General features: G+C 47.9%; 1 protein-coding gene across 1 annotated transcript; it reads left to right on the forward strand.

Annotated features, from left to right (window-relative positions):
• The first annotated feature begins 390 nt into the window (after window positions 1-390).
• ABT1 (activator of basal transcription 1) lies at window positions 391-7,359 on the forward strand. Its single transcript, XM_083161288.1, has 4 exons — window positions 391-531; window positions 1,404-1,732; window positions 2,816-2,991; window positions 5,582-7,359. Exons 2-4 carry the CDS (start codon window positions 1,420-1,422, stop codon window positions 5,945-5,947), a joined length of 855 nt encoding a protein of 284 aa, XP_083017414.1. The 5' UTR covers window positions 391-531; window positions 1,404-1,419; the 3' UTR covers window positions 5,948-7,359.
• Window positions 7,360-11,789: the final 4,430 nt, after the last annotated feature.

Genomic DNA, 11,789 nt, shown 5'->3' on the forward strand with positions numbered 1-11,789 from the left:
TAGACCTCATCTATGGGCTATACCACACCCCTACAAACATCGCTGGCTCCAAACTATCAATGGCCTGTACCTAGACGATCATTTTCCCATTCAATGGCAACGACACCGATGGTATCCCACCGTCGGCGGGGCCGGTAGGGAAGGTTTGCGTAGCCAGTGCAGCACTGAGGCTGTCAGCTCACACACAGCAGGGCCGCCGCGCAGGGCAGAGGAAGCCTGAGTCCTCCTGGCGCCGCTGACTAGCGAAACCTGTCTATGCGCGGGCATCCGAGGCATCGATGGCAGGCAGGTGCCCGCGTAGGAGCTAGCCATTGATGGATCCTGCTATATAACGCTTCCTATCGTTGGTAAGGACGCCGGTGACCATGCCAAACCACGTGACACTGGCCACTCCTCTGGGAGACTGCGCTGCGTGATGAGTGTTGTAGCTCCGCCCTGTTCCCTGGCGTCATCGCCATGCGCCGGAGCTGCTGTTCCTGCACGTTGTGGACTGTGATTGTGGAGCTGTGACAGCGGCATCGGAATTGCCCTGTGAGTACAGGGTTGGGTTTACAGCTGTGTGTGTTGTATGTATGTATGTATGTATGTAATATTTGCCTACCTGACCCTCCCCATGAGGGCTCTGTTCCTGGTAATGTATGGTTGTCATCACCTGTGGGGAGCTAGGTAATTGATAAGAAAGGTGTTTCACCACAGGTGACGGCAATCCTACATTGCCAGGGAAGTCCAGGAACAGAGCGTGTTCTCCCTCATGGAGAGGGTCAGGTAGGCAAGGGTGTGATATATGGTCCCGACAGTTGGGATCCTGACCGTCATTAGCCTGATGTCGGGATCCCGAATGGCCGGACTCAGACAGCAGGGCAAACGCAACAAAGCCCCTTGGGGGCACGGTGGCTCGCTACGCTCGCCACCTATTCTATTCTCCCTCTATGGGGGTTGTGGACATGCACGAGGGAGAATAGCTGGTGGCTGTCGGGACCCCGAGTGTTGGAGTTTTGACTGTTGGGAAACTGTCCAGCACCCGGTAGGCAAGTATGATCTATGTATGATTGCATATATGTCTATATCAGCGAAAGATGATCTTCACTCTGGGTCTCAGAAATTAAAGTGTAACCATGCTTTTATTGTCTATGGCGTTTCGGGCTGGTGCCTGTCTTCAGGACAAAGAAGCTTGGGGTGACTGGATAATGAAATGTGTGGTAATACTGAGGTCACTGTAATGGTGTAGCATGCACTGATGGACATATAACCCCTGGGTCACCCTGTCTGTTGCTGGCGGAACTGATGATGAGTGTTTTTGGCCGCATCTTCTGCAGAGGCATACTGACATATGTGACCACTATATTCTAGGCCAGAAGCTGTTAAGTGGTTTTTGTTGTCCTTACTTTGTTGTCTCTTTCCAGTCTGTTAGAGCACGAAATGGAAACCAGAGAGAAGCCCATGGCAGGAGAGGAAGAAGAAAAAGAAGAGGAGGAGGCCGTGGTGGGAGAGAAGGAGGAGGAGGAGGCCGTGGTGGGAGAGGAGGAGGAGGGGTCTGTGGCTGAGGAAGGAGAAGAGCCCTTAGGAGTAGACAGTGGTACAGAGACGACGGGTGATAATACAGAGGGCAAGAGGAAGGTTATTCCTGGAATCATCTACTTGGGCCACATCCCACCTCGACTCCGGCCCCGTAATATCCGCAACATGCTGAGCGTCCATGGGGAAGTGGGACGTATCTTCCTACAAGCCGAGGGTACGGATAAACCGAATGGCTTTAGCGCACAATATATTTGGTGGTGATAACTTATGTTTATCTCCATTTATGAATGTAGAGGAGCAATGCTCTCTTCTTGGGCAAAGTTAAGTGAAGACTTGTCGATGCATTTATTAGGCCAAGCAGAGTAACGCTAGGTACACACTATACAATTATTGGACCAATTTTGCAATAATTGGATGCTCGGACTATTTTATTGTGTAGTGTGATAAGCGATTGTTTCTGATTTTTAAACTGGAGAAATCATAGCCACAAATACGCTCCTCCTATTGTATGTCGGCAAATACAGAAATTCTCAGTCTCCTGGTTCTAGCAGTGTTTGAGCATTCACGGTAATCTGACCATATTTCATTTGATTTTTCTCCTTGTGGGTGGACAACTGCAAATTCTGGGGCCGATTCAGCATCGTTCGTTGCAATCCGAATTCAGACCCAGACTCGACGGTCGGGGTTTGCGCATTTCTGCACATGTGCAAACCCCCGCAGCAAACGTCTTTGGTGAGTTACACACTCGCCGGGACGTCCGCTCTGGGGAGGCGGGGCCAGGGGCGGACACGAAGGGGAATGCCCAGCATTTTATGGGCGTCAGCATAAAAACATTGGGTGTTTCCTTGGGAGCGCAGGTGGGTCGATGTCGAGTGGCTGACGTCAGCGCGCGCCCCCTCTTAGGCGGACACCGATGTAAATAAAAGTCAGTTTAGACTGACTTTTATTTCCAAAGGGAAGAGAAATCCTTCGATCATCGGCAACCATCGGATGGTTTCTCTCCCCTTTTGGCTGCATGCAAGGAGATGCGGCGGGGGATGGGGGACGTTCATCGTTAAGCAGTGAACAACCGCTGCTTAGTGACCAGTACTGAATTAGACCCTCGTGTTGTTGGGGATTGTAGCTGTTTTTTTCTATGAATGTTCTCGATCCTTTGCTTGTTCTTTCCACTCCCCAATCTCCTCACGCACCACTATCCCACCTGTCTGGCATTGGTAATCAATTTGTTTTATACTTTATTCTTGGGACATTTGTGCCTACCACGTTTAAACAAATACATTTCATTTGGCTTTGTCAGAGCGCTTTATCCGCAAGAAGAAAAAGAAAGCCGGCAGCAACGCCCGCGACTTCACGGAAGGTTGGGTCGAGTTTCGTGACAAGCGCCTCGCCAAGCTGATAGCTGCTAGTCTCCACAACACTCCTATGGGCGTGCGGAAAAAGAACCGCTTTCACGACGACTTGTGGAATATGAAGGTCAGTTGGGACTCCCCCTTTGTGCTGTGCTCACTTACACCAGTCAGGTTGTTACACTGCCCTGACTAAGCCGGATAACCACCAAACCGCGCATCCTGCGTGGAGGATGGGACCACCCGTCCTCCACGCAGTTTCAGATGGGCGGTCCCATAAATAACAATCTCTCTCAATACAAAATAGCAGCACTTAGCAGAGATGAACAAATCAAGAGACAAATCACTTTCACACCAACCAAAATTCCCGGGTTGGCCCCGGGTACAACCCGTGACCAAATTTCCCAGAAAATTTGCCGGGTTTTCAACCTTGCTAGCTAGCAGGGTTGCTCCTGCGACCAGCCAGGGTTACTGGCTGGTGTGAAAGCTACTGACCCGGGTGGCGGGGTCCGGGCAATGGGCGGATTCCAGACTGCGGGGATTCGGGCAGCTTGTAGCAATATTTGCCGCGCAGGAAGTGCTGCTGAATTTGAAAACGTTGAAAAGACTGGCCGAACACTCTCAACCAATCAGCGTCCGGCCAGTCTTTTAAAAATGTTTTCAAATTCAGCAGTGCTTCTCGCCTTGCTGCCTGGCAAATAGCGCTACAAGCGCCTAGTCACCGCTGCCTGGATCCACACAGTCTGGACCCCGCTGCTGCAGATGTGCTGTCTCTCTTCCCTCACACCAGGACTAGGCTGGTGTGAAAGGGGATAACCCGGGAATGCCCCTGCTTGATCCCTGGACTGCATTCCCAGATAAATCCCTACATTTTCTGGTGTGAAAGGGGTATTTATATATCCTCCAGTCTAGACTGGGAGCGACACTGCCACTATTGTCGCAAACCTCCATTAACTAGAATATCACATTGTGGAAATATATATTTTTTTATTAGAAAGTGTCAACTCACTTGGGACTAGGATTTGCAACAATGTTTCCCACTGTACTAGCAGAATATAATTTCCCACTTAAACCAAAGCAATCGTATACAAGCACACTACAACCAATTTAAATCAATTGAGAGCAATATTAGGTACTTGTTTCCTATCTGGGCGCCCACTAAGTTAATTGAGCACCATGCTATTCTCCGTAGTGAAATCTGATCGCATCGCATCGTACACATACACGATATTGAACGATGCGATGCGATGCGATGCGATCCGATTCGATTTCCCATAGGAAACAATGTTAAATGGCTCAATTTAGCCAAATTATCATAGGAACAATAGTAAATGGGCCAAAAACACCCCTGAACATTGAAATGTCCCCCCAAAAGTAGTTGACGCCACCCCGCCATCAACGTGAACCCGAAGCGTGGCGAGCGCAGCGAGCCCGCGAGGGGCGGCGGTACGCGTCCTCCGACCTTTTCATGCCCTACTATCCACTAGGGCGTGGAGTGAGAATAGAATAGTGTGGCGAGCGCAGCGAGCCACCGAGCCCGAAGCGTGGCGAGCGCAGCGAGCCCCGCGAGGGGACGCGGATACCTTCACAGGTAAACGCGTCCCTTTGCGGGCTTCCCAGGTGTCCGCGTCGCCATGGACACCTGGGAAGCCCGCGAGGGGACGCGTATAACTGTGAAGGTATCCGCGTCCCCTCGCGGGGCTCGCTGCGCTCGCCACGCTTCGGGCTCGGTGGCTCGCTGCGCTCGCCACACTATTCTATTCTCACTCCACGCCCTAGTGGATAGTAGGGCATGAAAAGGTCGGAGGACGCGTACCGCCGCCCCTCGCGGGCTCGCTGCGCTCGCCACGCTTCGGGTTCACGTTGATGGTGGGGTGGCGTCAACTACTTTTGGGGGGACATTTCAATGTTCAGGGGTGTTTTTGGCCCATTTACTATTGTTCCTATGATAATTTGGCTAAATTGAGCCATTTCACATTGTTTCCTATGGGAAATCGGATCGCATCGCATCGCATCGCATCGTTCAATATCGTGTATGTGTACGATGCGATGCGATCCGATTTCAGTACGGTGCCGTACGTAGAAAACCTGGGCGCCCAGATAGGAAACAAGTACCCAATATTAACCCATACGAATTATGGGTTAATTCTTAACCACATTAAGTACACATCTTTGTAATTTTGGTACTTATGTAATATCTGGGCTCCCGTTTTTCTTATGAGACCGCGTCTCCTCGCGGGGCTCGCTGCGCTTGCCACACTATATAAAATCAACTCCATGCGTAGTTGGATAGTAGGGGTATGAAAAAATGGGGCGCATTTAACATGGGAGCCCAGATAATACATAAGTACCGTAATTTTTTTTTTTTTTTATTCACATAATTTCTGACTAATATCACTTGCTCTGTGAACTATTTTTAACCTTAATCATGTTTTTACGATAATTTAAATTAAGTTATGTTTTAATATGTCATTATTTATGCGATAACTGTAGTGGAACCTCACATCAGATTCCAGAGTGCATTTGATATATTGCTGATTTATAGATACGTAGCACCATCCCCAATATTGGGGGAAACAAGGCATAAGGAATGCCAAGTGATAGAAAGCGAATGTATATAAACAATTACATTGCACAAGATTAGTGCGGATCACCCCCACAAATCCCCCCTCCCCCTTTACTTTTGTTACGTTCACTGATGCTTCTGTCTCCCACAGTACTTGCACCGTTTCAAGTGGTCTGACTTGAGCGAGAGGCTTGCAATCGAGAGACAGGTCCGGCAGCAGCGGATGCGTGCGGAAGTGTCGCAGGCAAAGAGAGAGACAAACTTTTATCTGCAGAATGTTGAGCGCAGCAAGAAATTCTCCAAAGCTGATCGGAAGAGGGCGGCGGAAGAGGGCGCCGGCGCTGGCCCGGAGAAACAGTGGAACTTCACACAGCGTAAAACAGAGGAAGAAATTCAGGTCCTTAAGTCGGCCAGGAACAATGAACGCATCCAGAAACGCCAGGAGAAGACACAGCGTGTGCAGGAGAAATCACAGACCAACCGCTCACTTCTGCACAAGATTTTCAATGCTTCCTGAAAGGCGAGCGCCTAGGACCGGTGACACTGATTATCACTGGCCGTGTAAGTGCTGCTCCACCGCAACAACAGGAGTACTCTCCGTCATATACAGGAAGCCCCATTACTAGGTCTGCTCAGCCTGTGTTATCCTATGTGCTTCAGAATGCAGATAAGATCGTCTGACCGGTTTCTGGTTGGTTAAAACCATTGTATGAATATATTTAGTAGAAAAGTAGAACCTTTTTTTTCTTTATTGGGTTGTTTTTGTATTTTTCTTGCTCAATGCGTCCCAGTACTATGTGTACTATATATATTCATATTGTACCATCTCAAGCACTGACTACTATACTGGAATTATTTGCAGCAAAACATTACAGGGTGCCATCATCGGATTCATTTTACTGGCCATTTGCAGACTCCTTTCTTCATGTGTAACCACCTTATTTGTGATGAGGAAGAGGCCTCTTATTCCGCTTCCACACAGGTGACCTGGGATCTGCCAGATCTAACAAGCCAACAGATTTGCAGGCTCCGCTCCATGAGCTCTGTTGGAAGCAGGATTTGCATCCGGACATACGAGAATCCTGGCCTAATGCAAAAATCTGACATTTCCATGTAATTGAGAAGGAGGTAGAAGTGTTGTAACTCAGATATCTCAAATGATTTAATCTAAAAAGGAAATGCTTTTGGTTTGAGGGTGGTCTATTGGCCCCCACCATGATATATACCTGTACAAAATGTGGGGCTGATGCAAATCTGCCAGCTATAAGCCGTATATGTTCTGCGCTTACACCAGGAGTATACTGTAGTGTATATGTGTCTGCAGAGGTGGGTGACACTGGCAGTCGTAAATACTACACTTATATACCACAGTAAGGGCGTGACCTACACAGAACAGACAGTTAATGGGTTTTAACCCTTTGCGTGCCAAATTATTTTAAATTTATATAGCAAATGTGAGATGTTGGCATTCAAAAGGTTAATAAGTAAAGCTGTATTTACCATATAAAATGCAGTTAATTGCAGAGGCTAACACAACATTTAAATGACTAAGTATAGCAAATGGGAATGTGTTTTCCATTGTGAACTGGATACAAATATCTGTTAAGTACCGGCAATAGAGGGTGCAGCAGCCACACTGCTAATAGTGCAAGTGGGAGGGACCAAGGCTCACCCAGCCAATCAGAAGCAGCTGCCAATAGTCTCTCTCATATCGGCTTGCATTTTGCACCGCCTCCTGACAGGCCAATGTGGACCTCTGTTGTTGTATGCCTGCAGTTATATTAACTTACCATTACTGTACTGTATCGGCGCTCGCACACTCCCATTGCCGCCTCCCAAAGGCATAAGTGCAAACTGCAACCCAGTCCGCGGATTGAAGGATGTGTAAGAATTGTTTAAAAGGGCAGAAAAAATAAATGTAAGCCTTCATACACGTGCAGTGTGCTAATATGTCTTTAACTGAGTGCCAAACGAACTTGCCAGAATTGGTGAGGAAATTACCAAGCAAACCTTTTTATTCCTCATAATGACCTGTCATGTTACCTTATATAGGAAATATAATCTATTTTTAATCAACATTTTTTTATTTGAATTTATATAACAAATGTGAGCGACGATGGCATTTTTAGCCGATATTTTCCGCATCTCGCAGATGTTGGCACTCAAAGGGTTAAATCGTGTCGCTCGTAGACTGAACAATCACTGTCGCCTCATAATGGCAGCGGCCATTTTGTCTGCTGAGCTGGTGCTTATGTGAAGGAGCCTATGAAGTCACTAAGCCACGCAGTTGATGCCGCAGTGACCTGTTGTGGAGATTTGTTCATCCCCCAAATCTCTACAGTGTGTAGAAAACAGACACAAATACGCGTTCATTCAGCCTGTGCCTGTTTTATGTTGTGTTTTTGTTAAGATGACAAAGCTGCAAGAATCTGGGCTCCTTGTGGTTACATTGTGTGACCTTGTGATGAATGGTCTGATCATGCTCTGTGGTCCGGTCTCCACACCATGGCTTCCATCAGGGGAAGCATGGTCCTGAGAAAAGCTGTGTCTGTTCCTGTAAGTATGGTGTTCCAATAACACACCCAACCCAAGCACCAACCATCTGACCAATCGTTTCTCTTTCCTTCAGGCTTTACGTCTGGGTTGTGCAGTTCTCTGTGCTGGGAATAGCATGGTCTTATCTTTGTGAGGAATGACAATGGGTCGGATCCTGGGGTGCACACAAATACTGTAGCACTGCCGCAGGAGGAGGATTGTGTAAAAAAGGCGACCACTGCTGGCTGCGGCCCGAGATTCAACACTAGGTGAACATCGCCACCATCCGTCGCAGCGTCAGACATCTGAGTGACCATTCAGTTACCAGGGGAGGTAGCCATTTTAAGTCAATGGCGTAAAGTTACATGTTCCACATATCCCCAGTGCACGAAGAAATTGGATAACTGCTCTTTGATGATCTGGAGGAATCCATCATGCATCCGACCGTCCAAAACAGGAATGAAAAAGCCGTTTACTACACATGCGCAACTGGGAAATATGCCACATGCGCAACTGGGAAATATGCCACACCGTTTATCGGCAAACGCATGAACCCACTGCGATTATATGCGCTGCTACAGCAAAAGTCTCATTAATTTGGGCACACCGTATATTTTACACAAAGCAGCAGCCTCTCCTCAGCGGCCCCTCCTGCTTCATGACCGAAATTCCTGAGGCCTCTCTGGCCACACTCATTGCGGCCTAGGTGCTGGGTAGCCGTCTCTCCCCTCAGGCATTCGTGCAGGGGAATTTAGGGTGCTCTCCTCATCCTCCTGCATGTAGTCCTCACTGACCCATCACTCATCTCCTGATATACTCTGTGCTGCTGGGGGCCCTGCTCCTCCCACTATATAACTATCAGTCTGTGGCTTCCTGCTGCCCCCATTCCCCTCCTCACATCATGTCACTGCCCCTGTCACATGCAGCCTTGTCCTCACTGACACATCACTCATGTCCTGTTATACTCTGTGCTGCTGGGGGCCCTGCTCCTCCCACTATATAACTATCAGTCTGTGGCTTCCTGCTGCCCCCATTCCCCTCCTCACATCATGTCACTGCCCCTGTAACATGCAGCCTTGTCCTCACTGACACATCACTCATCTCCTGATATACTCTGTGCTGCTGGGGACCCTGCTCCTCCCACTATATAACTCTCAGTCTGTGGCTTACTAGTTGCAGTCCAAGATTCTGTCTACTGTCTGCACACATGTTATAGGGAAACATACACATGTATGCTTGAGAAGACTGTAATAACATTGTTTAGTTGTGTTGCAGCCATTAGTAAGCTAACTATTGTAATGTTTTAATGAGATCACAGGACTACAACCAATGTGTAACACAACTGGCCGCAGCCAGAGTTTCATTGCGGCTATGGAAGTTTTAGAAGCAAACCTGTCGCTTTCTCCCACCGTGCCCAGCTGTACGGGCTGCAACAGGAGGCAGGGGCCAGCTAAGGACAGTGCAGCACTGATACACACTGTATGCGATGTGGCCAGCATTAACCCTTTCACAGTGACCAATTTAGGGATAGTGCAGGTAAGACTGCAATTTCGCAAATCACACAATCCTATCAATATTGTTATCAAGGCCCCCTGTGGTTTGTACATGTAGCTCAAGCTGACGATATCGCCAGCAAGCGCATGTACAGAGCGAGGGTCCTGTTGATGTCACTGACCGATATGGCTACCGATATCTAAACACACTATACAATTAAAAAGTCAAAACGTTGGAGAAAAAAAAGTGGAAAATTCATGTCGTCCATTTCATGTGTCAACCTTTTGCTTGTGCCGAGCCTTTGTCAGTATCAACCTTTCTATGTCAACAGTTTGTTAGTGTCGAAACTGTAGACCAGGGATGGGGAACCTTTGGCCTTCCAGCTGTTGTTGAACTACACATCCCATTTTAAATAGTATTACACTATGTATATTTTTTTCTTCTTTTTTTGTATGAGAAATATTGGAGGAGTTGGGATTGCACTACATCTTTATTTTTATCTCGAGTTGCCACACAAGAATACGTAACTATATCTCCCATCTCTTTTGTATGTGCGCAATTATTATTTCACCTATAGCTTGTTCAGAATTGTCATTTCTGGCATTTCTCTATCGCATCCTAGAAAATGACAGACATTCACCTGCAGATGGCGCTGTTTGCATCTGTATTATTCTGTCATTCAGTTTTAGGAATGTAATCTATGTACCATGAAATATTAGGGGGATATTCTCTGAAAACAGACATTGTGATGGGTAACTGTCCCCCAGATGCACTGTGGAGGGGTCTCTCTATTTCTGACACTATCCGCATTCCCCCATTTCTGTGGCGGCTGTGAAGCTGATGGATGTATTGCTTTCTGGAATAAGCAGAGGCGTAGCGAGGGCGGAGCCGGGGAAGCACAAGCTCTGGGCGCAGGAAGCTATCAGGGCATCGGAGCCGTGCCCGCTTCCCTGCACTCTCGTCTGCCCACTCTGTCTCCCCCCGCCAGCTCCCGGCTCCCCGCTGTGTCCGGGCTATGTGGTGCTATTTAAAATTCACGTCTCCCGCTGGATCAATCAACTGGTGGCTGCTGGACCGTGAGCGCCTATTGGCTAGCACGGTCCAGCGGGAGATGTGAATTTTAAATAGCAGCACTGTGCACGTCTCCCGGACACAGCAGGGAGTTGGGAGCGGGCAGGCCCGGCGACAGGGGGGAAGGGGTGCGCGGATTGCACCACTGCTTTGCTGGCTGGGGGGGGGAGGGGTTATAGAAATCTGTGGCTCATTATTCATTGTATGCAGACCGTGGCAGCCCTGTTGGTTACAATGTGAGTTTCCTCCCATACAGTATACAGTCCTGGAGCCGTAAGCAAAAGGAATGGCTGCATGTAGCTGAAGGCAGGTATGGCCGGTACCACCCCCAGGCAGCCCCGCCCAGTGCGGCCACGCAGCCTGCACTTATGGACCTGCGCATGCACACATTGTCTTTTCACCGCAACTGTGCTGAGCAGCAAGTGAGAGGCCATCACAAATTCCAAAATGGAACAGGCGTTCATAGGAATATTGCAGCGTGTAGTGGGCAAAATCAATCCGATATACCAAAACCATATAAAAGGCTAACTACTCCACACCTCTATGAGGTGAAGTACCACCAATGACCACTATAGGCTACTCGACGAACCAAATTACTCCTTTGTGCGCTAAAATATGTCATAACAGAAAGTGAAAGCAAATTTTGCAGGTAAACTAGTCTGTTTCAAACTTGCTAGATATGGAGAGAGGAGATAGAGATTGGACGTAGAAGCAGATTGTGTGGGCTAAAAACTGTCACAGCTCAAAGTGAAAGTACATTGCAGAGGTACTCGTTTTGACTGGTTCCACATTTTCAGCCAGCTGGGCTGTTCTGAATACAGTATTATTAGTACAAAGCTGCCTTCCAGTGGAGAAATGCAATACGACATCTACAGTATCTATATATATATATATATATAAATTGATGTGTGTATGTTCCCTATGGACTCCAAAACGGCGTGACTGATTTTGATGACCTTTTCAGGCATTCTCCAGATTAGCCCAGCGGGTGACCCTGTGAAGTTTGGTAGCGATCGGATCAACAGAATTATTATTATTTTTTTTGACAATTAATTGACCGCGCCACGAATGAGATTTTGTTCCTGCCGAACTTCTGTCAAATGCAACTGAATATTCAAGCCGTTGTCGACAATGTATTCCCAAATCTAACAACCAACTACAAAAATCCGGTTTGGCTGTGCGAACGTGCAATTTTGGCACCAAAAACTGATGATGTCAACAAGCTCAATGAGAAAATTCAATTGAAACTGCCCGGCAAA

The sequence above is a fragment of the Crinia signifera genome, chromosome 9, assembly GCF_055691185.1.
Source record: "Crinia signifera chromosome 9, ASM5569118v1, whole genome shotgun sequence".
In the NCBI taxonomy this organism is placed as follows: domain Eukaryota; kingdom Metazoa; phylum Chordata; class Amphibia; order Anura; family Myobatrachidae; genus Crinia; species Crinia signifera.